The 18,735-nt window shown below is 32.3% G+C and overlaps 1 protein-coding gene across 1 annotated transcript in view; it reads right to left on the bottom strand.

Moving 5' to 3' along the window:
• LOC148277615 (multiple PDZ domain protein-like) overlaps positions 1 to 18,735 on the bottom strand; it is a 434,817-nt gene that overhangs the window by 102,149 nt on the left and 313,933 nt on the right. Inside the window, exon 22 of the mRNA XM_088232645.1 lies at positions 7,908 to 8,104. Coding sequence (XP_088088771.1) covers positions 7,908 to 8,104 — 197 coding nt within the window. The remainder of the gene's footprint in view (positions 1 to 7,907; positions 8,105 to 18,735) is intronic.

The following is an 18,735-nucleotide window of genomic DNA, read 5'->3' on the forward strand; positions in this document are numbered from 1 at the left end:
GTCATTACTCTTGGAATAGCGTTATCTTTTTTTTTTTTTTTAATGTATCCCCAAAAACATTTACTGTCTCTATTTATGTCATTCTCTGTTTTTAGTAAAAAGTTTCGATAGCAAATACCTTGAATTCTCTTTTGACTAGACCTAAGAAGTTTAAACTCTTGATAATCCATAATACAGTTTGTTTGTTTCCATTTTTTGTGCATCTTACTCTTTTCCTTAATTACATTTATAAGGGAAGATATTACTATTATAAATGCGAAAGTATGTGTGTCTGTTTGTTTATGTTTCCTTCACGACGCAACGGAGCGCCTGATTGACGTATTTTTTCGCATAGAGATAGTCTAAGAGATGACAAGTGACAAAGGCTACTTTTTATCCCGATATCGCTTCCTCGGGAAAATTTTCAATGGAAAAATAACAATGCTACTGATAATTTATGATGATTTTTTTTGTACCAACAGGCCAGGAGGCCCAATCACAGTGGTGAATTACAACACAGAACACTCAGGCTTGAGAAAAATCACATTTTCATTTTCGTGTTCTCACCGGGAATTGAACCCAGAACCTGCCGTGTGTGAGTCAAGCGTCTTGACCAATACACCGTGGAGGCCGCAATTGATACCTAAAGTATCATTAAAAACACATTAGATATCAATTTAAAAAGAAAAAATACTGTTTAACGGACTGAACTCTCCCTAAGGGTTTATGACATTATTAAAAAAGAAAAAAACAATAACAACTCAAGCTTTTTTAATAACTCCCCCTGCCTTGATGATATTATGTGAGTCAACGAATATCATAACTTTTTGTAGCACAAAAATGGTAGGTACACGTACATTTAATTTGACATATAAAGGTTAATGATCGTTAATAAAATAAATGTTATGATATCATTTATTTTTTTTGCGACCAAGAAAATAAAAAGATTTCAACAATGTTTTGAGTATGTCAAAATATTTGTAGACAAGCTGAATTTCCTTCCTTATCTAGACCTAAATTTGTTACAGCAGAGAGGGAAAACTTTTTTAAGAAAGGAATATGAAAGCCTAGTCATTTATAGGGCCTATGACCTGTCATTGGCTGGTTTAAGTGGCCACTTTACACATTGTGTAACATTCACTATTCTGCCTATGTTTAAACATCCACATTTCCTCAACTCTTCCATCTGCTAACCTGCAAATGGCTAGACTCCCATATTCCCTTCTCAAAAACGTTTTTCCTCTCTGTTGCAATAATTTTAGTTTAATTACGAAAAAGCGTTTGATAGTCTGCACAAACCTACACTACTGGATTAAAGAAAAATACGGGAAGCATATAGGGTGCCTATAAAACTAGTCAAATTAAGCCCTCCACTCAAGTAGCGAATGCCGAATCAGAATCAAGGATGTTGTCACAAATTGGTTTGAGGTCACCACCGGAGTTCGTCAAGGTTGTGTCCTTGCACCGTTCCTTTTCATAGTCCTCATGGGCTTCATCTTACGGAAGTTAATTCCAATAGATCGAGGAATATCCATCCTCCCCTCCCAAAAACTCTGCGACCTAGAGTATACCGATGATACGGTTACAATTGACGATTCAGTCACGGGTCTTCAGGCCACTGTAGATAGCCTAAATAGGTACTCCGCATGCATGGGTTTGAAAACCAATATTGCAAAAACCCATGTACTGTGTAACACTTCATACCTTAAAGATTGAAATCCCCTGACTCTGTCAAACTAAGTCATCGAAAGGGTCGAGAGTTTCAAATACCTGGAGGTATATGTTACGGAAAATGGCAGCTTTCAAAAAGGATGGGAGTGCGGCTAGGAACAGCAGGCGCCACAATCAACAGTATAAAGGATGTCTGAAGGTCGAATATTTACTCAGTGAAAACCTAATACCGCCTTTGTAACGCCTGCATAACAGATATTCTCCTCTATGTATGCGAATCGTGGCACCTTCCTAGGGCCCAAAACAAAATACCGAGTTTTAAGAATAGGCGTCTCAGAAGAATTTTGGGTGTGCGGTGGTTTGACTTTGTACGGAACGAAGTAATAAGAGAATGGACGCAGCAAACTCCGGTGAAATTTTATCTTCTTGAAATTGTGTCGTAATATTATATATTATATCCCCTCATACAAGCACTTTTGCTGGTTGGGAATATTTTTTAACAATGAAATATATACAATGTAATGTAAATAGATACATAAATAATCAAATACAAAAATATAAATATATGTATGAATAAAATAAAAACTTTAATGAGAAACTTCAGTGCTTAGCAAAATTGAATATGAAAAATGTTTTTTTACAAGCGGCAAAAATAAGAGGAACTACAACACATCGAGACGTTCTTAACTCCTATCTCCAATCGATTTACTGATTCGAGATTTGTACCAGAGAGCAGCGATCGAGTCGGAAACACTTGTACTGGGTTCTGGTTTTATTTTTCACACATAACTGTATTCATCATCTGCCTGGTCACAGAAATAAATAAAAATGTGATAAAAACAAAAACAGGCGGTGAAATCAGCATTTTCAAAGAGTAAAATGAAAACATTGAGTTTTTCCATCATCGGTATATTTCTTCCAATGTAAATAGTAAATACTAATTTCAATACACAATGTGTGGTTTCCACCAGACGCTCAACTCAGCTGACCTTTGTAAAGACACAAATAGATTATATCATCGTTCAAAACGAAATTATTCTCGATATGTTTAAATCTCCATCGGATATTATTAATCTGATATCTATCAAGAATATTTATTGCGTGGGAGGATGCATACGTCGCCGCACAATAGTCAAATCAGCCACTCAATTGGGCAGCTAGGCTGTTCATTAAATGCCGGATTTTTTAAAAAGAAATATATGGCGTCTTGTGATTTATCAGAATATTTGTATCTTGGTAACCATTTTTAAATGTATTTTTTAGATTGTTTTATTTAAATCTTTTTGATAAACCTTACGGGTTACAAACATTTAACAAAATATTTTTACTTTAAAAATTCATACTCTACTGTTAATGATAATATTATAAACATTTTTTGTAAAGGTTGTCTGAGTCTTTTGTTTAGTTTTGCCTGGTAGTTTATTGTATAATTTCATCATCATCATCATCATCATTCCCTTTCCACACATAATGGTGCATAGGGCACTGTATTGGTACACCAATCGCAGCGTATTTTGATCATTTTTGTGACATGATGGTAAGATGATCAGTCTTATGCATTAGGTGCCAGTCCAGGGACTATGAAATATTTGAGTGTAAAATCACGTTTTTAAATAAATATGTCAACCATGTCGGGAATCGAACCCGATACCTCTTGCATGGTAGGCAAACGCGCTGACCATTACACCACGAGGCCGACAAATTTCAAATATAATTTCAGTCCTTGGTTTATTAGTCTCAACTGTCCTTGTCTCGTTTTATATATTTTAGATATTTTTCTGATATTTTCGTATTTATGTTTACTTTTTTTTATTTTTAATTTTAGTTCTTCGTCTACAATTACATCAGTGGCTAATTTATGAATACATTTTAAGGATTCTAGTTTAAAGAGTTCAGTTACATTTAATTGCTTCGTTTGTTTAAAGAGTTCTTTAGTTGCTGTTAAATAGGGAAGGTCATATACTAAGTGTAATATTTTATTTTGCTGTCTTTGTAGTCTGTTTATGTCATTTTGATTTTCTGTTCCCCATAGTAGTTGCATGTAACATATTTAAGTTTTTACATAAGCTTCATACATTAGAATTTGTTCCATTTTAGGAATAAAGTTGTTGATTTTTAAAAAAAGACTCGAGTTGCCAGTTTGCTAATTAAATTGTTGATATGAATTGTCTGTCTATTGTTAGTCCTAAATATTCAACATGTTCAATTTCAGTTAGTCATTCATCATTTATGTAAGCATCTACTTAATGATTTTCTTCCAAATTCAAAATGGATGATGTTGCATTTTTTTCATTAAGTGTAAGTAAAATAGGTGCGAAGGTTTTCACGGTCACTGTTATAAATATTATGTATCTTTTTTGGGTAATACCGTGTATGTTGGATTTGATCCGACGTTTCGGCTACCATTGCAGGAGCCATCTTCAGGGAAAACTGTGTGTTTTATAAAGAAATGTATGTGTTTATGCACTAGTAATTTGTACCGTGTCACAGTCAGCAGTAGGCACATTTCTAGTTTTGTAGGAAAGAATAATTATGTTTATGTACTAGTAATTTGTACTGTGTCGTAGGCACATATCTATTTGTTTTTGTCATATGTAGTGCTGGGAACCATGTTGAATTTAATTTAAGCCCGTCGTCATTGTTTATATTATCTGGATGTCTGTGTATTTCAATTGCCTCTTTTAATTTTCGTGCACTATAATTAATTAATTAATTCTACATAAACAATTTTTTCAGTGTGTGCATGAGTGTTCTACACTTGTGTAAAAGAAATGGTAAATATTTCTGTATATACGGTTTTTTTACCCAATAAAATAAATAATAACCCTGTCATAAATACCCACAGATTCGTCTATGACATTAAATTTTAAAAGCGTTCAGTTTGCTTTCATGCTTGCTATGCCAGTTCCTTGTTTCACTTCATTACATAGATGCTGGGACTAAAACTCTATCGTGCACTGCCAGTCAAACATTGATTGACATATTTGTATGCAATATTACTGTGCTTAGTGCGCCGTTCATTTTTCTGCCGCATTCTCTCTCCTTTCAACATATTTTTGTACTCTGGAAAAACTGGTTCACAGATATAAACATTCTGCTACTTGTTCAAGACATCTGTTGATTACATTTATTATTTAGTCAACTCATATTCGCTTCATTAATATGCACCCTTAGTATAATGAATAATATATTAATCAAATCGAGAGCATTCAAAATAATTTTTTAAGGAGCCTGGAATATCGCTTTGGTAAAATTGAAAATGATTACGGCGAATTTTAGATTAAATTTAACATAGAATCATTACAAAAAAGCGTCATACATGTGATTTAATTTTTCCGTTTCCGTTGTCCTCTTTGACATACCAGGTTAAATTCCCTTTTTTTATATACCAACTTGTAAAAATAATAATTATATATACCTCAAATTCATTTATTAGACGTCTCTATAAAATTATAATGCACTCAGTAGACATTTTTAACTGCACATTGCATTTATACTGAAAATTTCTTCATGGAGTTGATTATTTAGGATATTTGCTGAATGTAATCTTATTAATGATGTTGCTAAATCATTTTCTAACTCTCGCTTTTCTCGGATCTTCGCGGACGAAAGCAAAATTCTCAAAATAAATCAATTTTACAAGACTGTTTTCTTCTTCAATCAGACATTAACTTTTTTAACCGATGGTGTAAAGTCAAAAGATTAAAACTAAATATTAAAAAAATGCAAAATAATATCATTTCATAGAACAAAACAACCAATTTCCTTCAAGGACCTAGTATAAAACTCCAAAACGAATGTAGTTAAGTCAATCAGAAATGTTGGAGTTGTTTTGGACTATAAACTGACATACAACGAACATATAGATAATATCACTGAAATTACTTGGCATCATTAACACAATATCTTCTGATTTTACTAATGTCCGCACTATCAATATTGCTCAAATGTTCGCCCTTTTCTAAAATATGCTTCCGTGGTCTGGTCTCCATTCTATCAGAATCGTATAAATCACATTGCATCAGTCAAAAATAGCTTGCTTCGCAAAGTAGCGTGGATGCTTGGACTAGAGAGAGGTAATTATTCTTATGCTGATATAGAGTCAATGTTCACTATTTCAAATCTATAAAAACGTAAAACTAATATTGAAACTTTTAATTAAAAACCAAACACTGATTTCAGTCTACTGAACACATTATTTTATTTTTACAAATATAAACATATAAAAATAAAAACTTCATGACAATTGTTTCGCCTTATTAGGGCATTTTCAAACGATAATAAGGCGAAACAATTGTCACGAAGTTTTTATTTTTAAATGTTTATATTTGTAAAAATAAAATAAAGTGTTCAGTAGACTCAAATCAGTGTTTGATTTCTAATTATAAGTTTAAATATGGAGTTCTACAAAATAAACACCAAATCAATCAATAACTAATATTGACTCCATTTATATGTTTGGCATACTAAATGGTATAATCAATGTTCTATAATTACTGGGAGAAATAAAATTTCATAAGCTCGTAGGTTAAGAAACAATGTAGTTCTATTCATCGATCAGCACAGAACAAACTATGGCCTTAATTCTCCAATGACCCGTCGTTGTCGTTTCGTTAACTCGAGACAAAATTTGGACTTTTTTGGTTTATGTTTACAACGATTCAAACGAGAACTTAATAAATAGTCCAAATCTTGCCTCGATGTCCCTTATGTTTGTCAATGCTTCTTTTCTTTTTTAAAAAATGTTTTTTACTATTCTTATATTGTAATATTAAAACCCTATAAATCTTATTAATGCACAATGTCGGATAGTAAATTAATAAATTAAGTGGTTTATAATATGTATAATATGTATTTATTTATTTTATTTTTTATTTGACACTTGCTGTACATGCACAATATATATACATATAAGGGCGGGCATATTGCCTTAAGGCAATTTCTTTCTACCTACCCAAACCGTTCAGTTTGAGAAAATTATAAATACATGGACATATTGAATCTTACAATTTTTTACAAAAATTAAAAACAAAGATTAACAAAAAAAAATTATTAAAAAAAAAAAAACTTTATACCATGAGAGAGGAGAGGGAATGGGGAGGAAAGAAGAAAGATAAAGGAACAATTTAAATATTTAGATAACAGAGTGACATTTCAATATTGACTTAAATGTAAATAAAGAAGGGGAAGTCTCAAACATTTTTTTATATTATTTTTTTTTTATTGAAATTTTTTCATATAAGCATTTTTCTAAACAATTTTTTTAATTCCCGCAAAACTGCAAAAGCAGGTTTTTTGCAGGGATTTCTCTCTTTAAACATTTTGGTAACACAATATAATAATGTTTACATAAAATATAAAAAATATCAATAAAATAAAAGTTTTATAAAATTAAATACAAGTAAATCAAGTCTTTTTTGATAACGAAATATATAAAAAATAATAAACAAACACTTTTTTTGACACTGTAGTGGGTAGATTATTCCACAATCGAGCGGCTACGACTGTGAAAGAGGAGGCAAGAAAATTAGAGCTATGACAGTGTATTAAAAGGGTTCACTCGTTACTACAACGAAGAGATATGTACCGCATGTAATGTATGTGTTTGTGTATGTATATATATTTGTAGGTGTACATGTGAATAGATGGCTCAGAGTGTGCATTCGGTATGTTGATATTATATGATGTTCGGTATCTCCATGGAAAACGCGAAAGTTAACGATTATTCTTTTACTTTAATTTTTAATTTATTTATTTTTTGTCACACTTAATTTTTTATTTTATGAAAACTAAATTGGTATTTTTATGCTAAAAAATCTCAGTTTTCAATACTTATTATGGATTTGGTAATGTATCCAAAATAAAACAAGTTTATTGGATTATTATTCTACTTTATGTTTAATAAAATATACAAAGGGTTTATTGTGACGAGTTTCGTCTTGTTAGGACATTTTCAAACAAGCACTTATTTTAGATGACTATAACGGTTTGTGAAAAAAATAAAATAAAAATAATAAATAATGCTGACAGTAACCTCACGTCCCCTTTCTTTATATTTCAAACATAAAAACCACCAAAATACGAGATGACTAGTAACAACATGGAGGCCACGATATACTGCGTACTTAAGTTGGCTTTTTAGGAACCAAAATCCAGTCACTCACACCACATAAATACACACTCACACAAGCGTGTGCGTCATATATAAGATTCGTCCCCGAGAAACACGCTCTCTACAATGCATCGGTGTGACTCACCTCCAGGATCTCGTCGCCTAGCAGCACGCCACCCGCGCGGCACGCAGGCCCCCCCGGGCGCAGGCCGCACACGAACACGGCCATGCGGGCCCTGTCCCGGTGCCCTGCCAGGGACAGCCCCAGCCCCGCGGGGCCCCTCTCCAGTTGGACGGCCACCACGCTGTGCCCCAGCCCGGCGTACTTCTTGCGGACCTTGTCTGGAACAAACAAAAATATCTCGTTAATTCATGCATCGTCATCTTTTTTACGTTTCTGCATCCCGGTTTGATTTTGACACACTCGTTTATCATCAGGACCATAAGACACCATCGTAACATTCTTAAATATATTTGCAATTTTCAAGATTGTTGACGTGTTATTGTATATGTCTATGTATTTATTTATTTAAATTTCTGTACATAATGTTATTTTTACATTGGCCAAATGGCAATTTCTTCCAATCAACCAATGAAATAGTTTTGTTTTTATAATTTAAGTTACAGAACATATTTAATAGAAAATAAAGATTAAAAAGCCATAGATATATAAAAATAGAAATAAACGTATTTTTTTGTAAATTAGCTTAAATCAAAACTCAATGGGAAAAAGGAAAAAAGAGGAAAAAAGAAAGGAGGAGAGATTAAGGAAGAGAAAGGAGATGTTTCTTCAGACGTGATTTAAACAGAGATAATGTGGTAACATCTTTGATGGTGGATGGGAGATGATTCCCCAGTCGAGCCGCATGGACACTATATGAGTAAGAGAAGAAAGATGAATTGTGGATGGGTATTAAGAAAGTGCCTTGAGAATTAGAACGAAGAGGTAAACCATGAACTGATAAGCGTTGAAATCTTTGAACGTGCGGATTGAAAATACCGTGTGTGAAAAAGATACAGAATCCTGAACGAGCGCTTTCGACTCGATGTCCGTTTACAGGTACGAATCCTGATTTGAAAAAACTGAAAAAATAGAAAAAAAATTACTGGTACTAATAAAAACTAACAAATATGTAACGACAGTGTTTATTCACATCAAATGCATTCTAAGAGATTTAAGAATTATTTTACACCAGGACAAATTTTTACCGTCGCGTCGCAAAGGGTTAATGCACTTTCAACATAACATTTACTGTTTAAGTTTTAAAAAATGTAGATGTGAAGCATAATATAACACTCTTACTTACTTTCTTGAATAAAATGCTGACAACAAAAATTTCAGCTAAAGAGCATAAAAAAAAAACATTAGATCATTGAATTAATTCATAATTCTATACATTAGATGCAATAATACTTCAGATATGTTATATTTCTTTTTTTTTATTTTTTATTTTTTTATATTTTATGTTCACTAAATTGTTTAGTTTTAATTATTCAATTATATTATATTTCATATTATGTACTACATAATATTATTGTTTACTTTTGTGTTTTTTTTTGTAAGACATTTTTTGTAAAAGGTTCTTTGAACCTTTTATGTATAAATAAATAAATAAATACCTAATTTCGAAAACGATATCATCAGGACTATTGTAAGTAAAAAACACCACGTATTTTGTTACAAAACTTGTTAGTACTGATTCAGGTTTACAAAAATTCATATGTTTAAATATGTACATATTTATATTTATAAAGCAGTCTTGTGGTATCGAGTTTAGGGAAAATCCCATACTTTAGGAATTCACATGAATATTTTTACATAAATATGTCATAAATATTGGCAATAGCCGTGTTACGACAATTATTCACATGGTATTTAATTTATAAAATTTTACGACTAAAAATCGTAGCAAAAATCAATACATAATTGATTTTTAAAAATCGTGGTGTATTAGTCAGCCGCGTCGCGCTTGCCTACTTTGCAAGAGGTCTCGGGTTCGATTCCCGACATGATTAATATGAAATATTTATTTAAATTGGTGTTTTTAAACAAGAATATTTCATGGTCTCTGGATTGGTATCTAAAGCGAAAGACTGGTCATTTTACCTTCATGTAGCAAAAATGATCAAAATGCGCTGCGATTAGTGTACCAATGCATTGCTCTATGCACCATCAGGTGCGCAAAGGAAATGATGACGAACCACTTAGCCCCTCCTCTTCCTAAAACTTCCGCCAGAAATTCTGCGACATACTACTAAATTTTACCTAACCTAATTTTAGTGCATATTCGAACATGGTGGTGTTTGCACACCCTTTAGCTCTGCATGTAATTTATGCATACTTTCGTAAACACTACGAATAATACGGCGCCGGTAAAGGTGATAGTGTATTTTAGCATTTGCATGTTGGTGTAGTGAGTGTCCTGACGAAGAGACGGGTACGTTTCAAAACCGGAAGACATATAAAGCCGGTAAGTGGTAAAATACAATATTTACTAACATTCACAAAAAATAATATTACAATAAACTACTAGTCAAATGTAGTTAACGACTTGTGCCAAAACCCGACGATATTTTATATTGTATGTAAAAATATCATCATCATCATTCCCTTTCCGCACTGAATGGTGCATAGGGCACTGCATTGGTTATCCAATCGCAGTGTATCTTGAACACTTTTTTTTAATAATAAAAATACATGAAGGTACGGTGATCGGTCTTACGCTTCAGGTACCAGTCCAGGTACTATAAAATATTACAATGTAAAAACACGTTTTTCAATCAATATTTTATGTCAACCCTGTCGAAAATCGAACCCGAAACCTCTTGCATGGTAGGTAAACGCGCTGACCACTACACCACGAGGCCGAAAAAAATATACATTACATTAATTGAAAGCCTATTTTGTTAAATTCATGAACTATAGTGTCCAACAAATAAGGTTTTTATTCAACTTGTAATATGGAGGTCACCAACAGCCGTGAGGTTGGCAGAGCCGAACACCGCTTTGGCCCGCAACGCGTAATCCGATACAATTTCAGCTCGGACAAGTTATTAAACGTCGTGCATCGGAACAACATTCACATTTCATCTCGGCATTTCGTGTTGCCCGTCCACCAGCTCCTCCCCAAGTGTTCGCTATTGTAAATTCTTGTACAAAATTTTAAGCATGTAACTCGTGTGTATCTACTCAATAAATAACATTAATTGTAATCCATCTTTTTTATTCAACCTTAAATCAATACACGCGCGCCCATCCATACAGTAAAATGCCTTATTTGTTCATGAGACCGTTCTTGCCGTGTACCCTTCTTTTGGTAACGTCTACAAAAAAATATTTTACAATGAATTTACACAATAATAAATAATTCAATAAAGAAACACAAAGAGATAAATACGAGCGTAAGTAAAGTTAGTTACGGCGTGCTTTGGGAACCACAATAGTTTTCGTGACTAATCCAAACACTAATTTTATCTACAACTTTAGGGTGGTGAAAATAGCAATACGAACTTTCTTTTGTGAATATATATGTACTCGTATGTCATGCGCAGTCCGTTCATAGACTGGATGGGACCATTTTTTATTTTTTATTTTGTTTTTTAAAATAAACATAATAAAAAAACAGAGTATTAAAACAATAAAGCATAATTACATAGCAATGAAATACAAAAATGGTAAATAAAAAATCCCACAAAGGCATGTCCTGTTCGTGGGTATACAAGAAAATGTTAATGAATTTTTGCTCCTATAATAAATAATGAATAATGGACAGTTTTAATATTTTTGTGTAACACAAGAAAGAAAAAATAAAATATTCTGTAAAAGATAATATAGTTTTTTTTTTTTTATTTGTTCCATAAACTTTGCCGCAAGAACATTTTTTAAATCTTAACAGTATAAACTCTTAAAATACTATGGTAAATATGTCTTAACACTAGTAAAAGATGGAATATTCTAAAGTTCAGACATTGAAAAAAAAACATTGAGACATACTGCTTTATAATTTCTTTTCCACAATTTATGCGAGTAAACATATCAACAAATTACAACAGGGATTTTATTTATTTATTTTTGGGATTTTATTTATTTATTTTCAGGAGGCCCAATAACAGTGGTGAATTACATCACAGAACACCCAGGCTTGATAAAATCATATTTTTTAAATTTTTGTGTTCTCACCGGGAATCGAACTCGGAACTTTTTGTGTGTGAGTCAAGTGTCTTGACCACTACACCACGAAGGTCACCGGGATGATGATGATAGAGAATACCTTAAATAAAGGAATATGGAAGTCTAGGCATTTACAGGGCTTATAACCTGTTATTGGCTGGTTTAAGTGGCCACTGTACACACTGTTTAACAATTTATCCGGATGTATTGATTAGTAAATTTTATATTTGAAGCATCAATTTTGTGGTTATTCATTATAATAAAATAACTTTGTTTTAAACCACTTATTTTTTATTATATTGAAATAATAAAATAAGATTCAATATAGAATTCATAGAGAAGATTACCCTTAAAATGCCTATAAAGAATAGAGACAGGATAAAGTAGTAATGATAAATATAGTTATAGTAGTGGACTAGAAGGAAGGAATTATTTTTTTGCAACAATTCACGAACCAACTTCGAAATGCACTCACCTATACCCAGTACCCAGGAAACATAGGTATGGAAATGAGTTAGAACAAATATTCGATATTTTCAATACAAATTCTGTTCATGAATTAAAACGTATTTTTACTCGTTATTTTTTAGAAAAGTAATGGATTTATTTATATATATTTATTATTGAATTAAAATTTGTTTTCTGGAATACGTGATTTTTTCTTTCTTCATTTTAACATGTTAAACATAATTTAAATTGTACTTTGGTAGATTTATTGCCAAATGGCAACTTCTTTCAACTAACTGGTGATGATTTTACTAAATAAAGGTATTATTTAGTTGATTGAAGTTTTTTTATTATTTATTTGATTGCTCAAAAAACTTATAAATTTTAAGCACTAATGTTGTATTATTATTTTTTTATTATTATTATCTCGTTATTTTGAACTTTACTGTGTTATATTATTTAAATATATATATTAATATTATTTGTTATATTATTATGTGCAGCTACGGTTAATAAATGAATTTTGAGCGATGTTATTGGATGGTAGAGGATTGTAAAAAACCCGGACTTGTCTGGTTAATAATCTGGTAGGGCAGTTTAGATTGATGTTTTCCAAGAGATGAATACGTTCAATTATATTATTCTAGATCTTGAATAAGAAGCACTTGTAAGAAACAATTCTTCGTTTGGTAAGAGAAGTCAGACTATGGAAAGAGGAAAGTCATCATACGAATCGAACGTTTCGCGTGCTTTACGGTTGAGAACTTTCAAGAATTTATTTTGAATTCGATCTAATTGATTTGTGCAGGTAAGATATTGGAGATTCCAGACGACAGAACCAAATTCAAGGTGGCTTCAAACGTAGGAGTAATACAAAAAAATGAGTGGTAAAAAACAAAGTTGTTTTTCTTATTTAAGTATTTATTTGTATTTCTTAAATTTATTTCAAACTAGCGGACCCGACAGACGTTGTCCTGCTCGAACGTTGGCTAACTTGCTATTAGCTGGTTGAACAAATGTGTTTTCGTAAATAAGGACAGACATTTTTTTGTTGTCTTTTTTGAGCTATTTACAAATTCGTAATAAGGGTTTGTTTATCATTTTATATCCTAATGTGATTCGATAACAGTCTTTGTCATGCTCAAATCAAAATCATGCCAAAATCACTACTCTAGAACCACATACCATGGAGAAAATACGAGAATACGCGTTAATAAAGAAAAGTCAGACCGCGTTATACCCTGAGCATTCTAAAATTATGACACCTAACTTATGCTCATCGCGAATTTAGTCATTCTTTAACCGCCAGCCGGGTTCTGACGTGACTTTGACATTTAATTTGAAACCAAAAAAAGAGAAAGATCTAAGATAGACCAGATCTTGTCTTGAGGTAGTCATTTTTTTGTTCTAACTTTAATTTTATTAAGTTGTGTTTTATTTCATTTGTACATGTATTTAGTATAAGAAAATGTGTTGACCGTTGTTGGAATTGACTGAATAAGTCTGTCAACATATAAATGAATAAATAATAATAAAAGAAAAATGACTGTTTCGTGAAAGCGTGCAAAAACTGTCCGGATAAAAGGAAAAAGACTTTTTATTGATATGTAGGCACCCCTCATACTTGTTTATGTTTGAATTAAAAAACATAAAATAATTCATTTTCAAATAAGAATTTTTTTTGGCAAATGTCAAATTCTTTGCTACTTGCCGACAGTGGTGCATTTTGCGTTAAAATCCGTTTGTCAAAAGTGTATCAAATCTAAGTTAAAATTATTTTAGCATCCAAAAAAACATTAAAAATAAGTAAATATGCATAAATTAGGAAATCGTAAGGAAACCAATCAATTTAGTATCCATTAAACATAATTGATGTTTGTAAGCGTTAAAATACAAACTTTTCTAATTTACAAAAATAAAACATTCTCCGAACTTTTCGGAATATGCATTTTAGTCGAATGCAACTATTAACATATTGAAGATATTATTATTTACAAACCTATTTCACGTACATTAAATTATTTTACAAAAAATGGCATGTAAATTAGTCCGGTAGTTATCGAGTCTACAAAGGACAAGCTTCAATACATTATTTTTTATATATATAGACCAAGTACTCATTTCTCTTGTCCAAAGTGACGGCACGAGTGGACCCCGAGGCGTGGCCGTGACTAGATTGGTATTGAGACAACTAATGAATGGAAATAAAGTACCCAGTTGCATACTGCATACTGCACACATCGCCTGAGTGCAACCCAGTTGCAATCAACTGCTCAAACATACTAAACAGATTATATTATGCAGTTTATAAAACAGATGTACCGGGTGTCCAGTTGCAGATTTCATACTTTACAAAATTCTTGATTTTAACATCCACAAATATCCAGAAATAAGGATAAATTTTACCAACGTGGTAAAGGTTTTAGTTCTTTTACTTCATAAAAGAAAACAGATTGAAGAGTTGAGGAAATGTGGATGTTTTAACATAGTGAATGCAGAAAAGTGAATATTACATTTTTTTAATTTATTTCAACAGAAAGGCAAAACGTTTTTGCGAAGGGAATATGGAAGTCTAGGCATTTACAGTCTCACCCACGTGATAAAGCTTTCAGCTCTTTTACTTCACAAAAGTCAACAGATGGAGTTGAGGAAATGTGGATGGTCAAACATGGACAGAATGGTGAATGTTACACAGTGTGTAAAGTGGCCACTTAAACCAGCCAATGACAGGTCATAAGCCCTGTAAATGCCTAGACTTCTATGTTCCCTTCTCAAAAACGTTTTCCCTCTCTGTTGAAATAAATTGAAATATGAACAACTCCCTAGGGAGAAAATCCAGCCAGTCTGCAAGCATTTGGACATACTCATCATTGTTGAATGTTACAATTGGCTATTTAAACCAGCCAATGACAGGTTAAAAGCCCGGTAAATACCTAGACCTCTATATTATCTTCTCAAAATGTTTTATTTCTCTGTTGCAACAAATTTAAATATAAATATTTAATAGTATAAGTACGTAGCTTTAAAAAATAATGTGGTTTATACATTTCGATCAAACCAAACAAACGTGGGTAAGTTAATTTCCGAAAAGTTTGCATACTCGTATGATAATATTCAAGCTAATTGTGAAATGTGAACAGTAAGTGGGTTTCAGGAACAAAAGTTTTCAGTAAACGAAAGCTCGCCTTAAGTTGTGAAGCTTCAAGAGTTGGATCTGACAAACCATCGCTTACACTTACGCTGTGCCTATTATCCAACGGTACCTTCCCTCGTATATTTAAGAACACGTTTGCATTGTATAATAATGGGCGCCCTTGTTGAATACAATGCTTCTAAAACTTTCATTTAATTTAACAATGTTTGATTATGTCCAAATGCTTGCAGACTGGCTGGATTTCCTCCCTAGGGAGTTTTTCATATTCAAATTTATTTCAACAGAGAGGGAAAAATTTTTGAGAAGGGAATATGGAAGTCTAGGCATTTACAGTGGCCAGTAAAGTGGCCACTTAAACCAGCCAATGACAGGTCATAAGCCCTGTAAATGCCTAGACTTCCATATTCCCTTCTCAGAATTTTTTCCCTCTCTGTTGAAGTAAATTTAAATATGAACAACTCCCTAGGGAGGAAATCCAGCCAGTCTGCAAGCATTTGGACATAATCAAATATTGTTGAATTACTACCTGGTAAAAGAAGAAGTATAAAAATTGGAACATTGTTTTCAGGCGTTGCCTAGTAGGTGATTTAGTTCAGCCGGATGAATCTCACCCATGTGATAAAGGTTTCAGCTCTTTTACTTCACAAAAGTCAACAGATGGAAGAGTTGAGGAAATGTGGATGTTCAAACATGAGCAGAATGGTGAATGTTACACAGTGTGTAAAGTGGCCACTTAAACCAGCCAATGACAGGTCATAAGCCCTGTAAATGCCTAGACTTCCATATTCCCTTCTCAAAAAATTTTCCCTCTCTGTTGAAATAAATTTAAATTCATTTAATTTATTTATATATTTCAAATGAACTTTTTTTACACATACATACATTCACATTTTTTCACCCCCGCGAAGCTATACTAAAAATATTAAGAATAATAATTTGAAAAAAAAAGCACTAAAAATGTGTGAAAAAATTATCGGTGCTGTTGACGAGTACGTTTACCTTGGGCAAAAAATCAAATTGGGAAAATTTTATCAAACTGCGGAACTGCCTAGACGAATCGGGTTAAGTTGGGCTGCGTTTGGAAAGCTGAAACACGTTTTCAGAAATAAGGGAATTCCAAATAATTTGAAGGCCAAAGTCCACAACTCTTGTGTTCCGCCGGTGGCAACATACGGTCTTGAATCCATGTCACTCACTGCTTGCAGTGATTACAAAATTAAGTGCACTCTGCGGTCTATGGAAAGACAAATGTTGGGCGTCTTCTTAAGAGATCGAATAAGTAATGAGGAGATAAGACGTCGTACAAAGGTGACTGATATCGCAAAAAGAGCGGGAAGACGAAAATGGCAATAAGCGAGGTCATGCGGCGAGACAAGAAGGCGATAGGTGGACCCCCAGATACATTATTCCAAAACTTAAAATAATAAATATTTAAATATTGAATGTAGGTGCAGGTTCATTTTTATGATTGAATTCCAAAACATTATTTTTTTATTTTTTAAATACAGAATTGTTTTTGCAAATGTCAAACTCTGCTCTTCCAACAACAGGGGTGCAATTTATTTAGGATTTTAATTTTCAAAATTTTATTGATTGTCAGTCAATATTATTTCAGTATTACCAAAAATCAATCCAGTAAAATAGGCAGAAAGTATAAGAAATTTAACAGCAGAATCTGATTGATATCCACAAAAAACGAATGCTGTTTATAAACATTAAAATACATTTTTTTTTTACTAAAAAATATCTCCCCAATTTTTTAGTACATGCGTTCTTGTCGAATGCAACCCTGGTAGGTCAATAAATAATACATTTATGCTCCTAACATTTTTTTTTTAGATAAGATTGAAAGTATGAAGATCTACAAACATGCACAGCGCAAAGCTCATTATTATGCAAAAAAACGCACGTAAATCGGTTAAGCCCCTTTAATAAGAGTTTGGTGACATCAGACGTACAGATGACTGATACAAATTGAGCTGGAAAATATATTTTTAAACAAGATATTTCAATGTTTTTTAAAAATGTCTATGATTCTGTTTTATCTTGTGTTTTGTATACAATACGACGCTACAGCATCGTTTGCAGAAGGGGCTTTTTAGCAATGCATTTTAAGAATGAATTAAATTGTGCCAATTAAAATTCACATCTCCCGCTTGGAGCCCTCAAAACAAAAAATACACTAACCGAACTGAATCTATACAATCAAAATTTATATCGTTTTGCAATTTTAGACGGTTGATTCAGAATACAGGTCCAGATGAATCTACAAACTTACCTAAACTCCTAACTCTCCAAACTCGCAGGAACATGGGTGACGCCATTTTTATGTATAAAACTTTAAATAACATGATAGATTGTCCTAAAATGCTATCACTTATTAATTTTAGAGTCCCAGTAACACAGACCAGAAACCAATATCTATTTAAAATTTGTAAACGTTCCACTATTTTTTTTTCAAAATTCATTTGTAAATAGAACCTGCAATATGTGTAATCAGAAATTAAATTGGATCGATATTAATACCATATCTTTAACTTCCTTTAAAAATGAAATTTCCAAAAATAATTCAAGCTATGATGTTGCGCCTTGAATCCGCAGCCCATATTATGCAGGTTATGTGCAGTTCTGTATGTAGGCACATTATAAATGTACACTGTATGGACAACTATAGCTGTATTTTATATTATAATGTGCAACTGTGTAACCAATATTCAAAGGTAGATATATTTTTAATAACATGTTTTACATTTACATTTTTAGTAATATTATAAGTTTTGTATGATAAGTTATTTTATTCTATGTATATTTTTTATGTCACTACATTTACAATAACAATATTATGTGGAAGCCTCTAATGAGGAAGTTCAGTGTTTTTTTTTTGTTTTTTTATTTGTTAACCCTTAGACTGCTAAACAACGATATATCGTTGTTGTTAATCCCTATCATAAAGTTCTAACTAGACTGATGCTGACGTCATAATCCCCAAAAGGGTAAATGAATTTGGGAACTGCTTGTTGCACTTAACCGCCAGTGGTATAAAACATTTTCAAAACATAAAAATTACTTATTCGACGGGTTATTATTCAGTTTCGTACCTATTTCAGCCCTACGGAAAATTTTATCCGGAATGTTTTATTACGCGCGGTAAAAATTCGAGCATTAAATTGTACGGCAAAGTTTCTTGAAAATTAATAAAAA

The sequence above is a fragment of the Micrasema longulum genome, unplaced genomic scaffold (genome assembly GCF_059751315.1).
Source record: "Micrasema longulum isolate JH-2025_06_02 unplaced genomic scaffold, ASM5975131v1 h1tg001006l, whole genome shotgun sequence".
NCBI lineage: Eukaryota > Metazoa > Arthropoda > Insecta > Trichoptera > Brachycentridae > Micrasema > Micrasema longulum.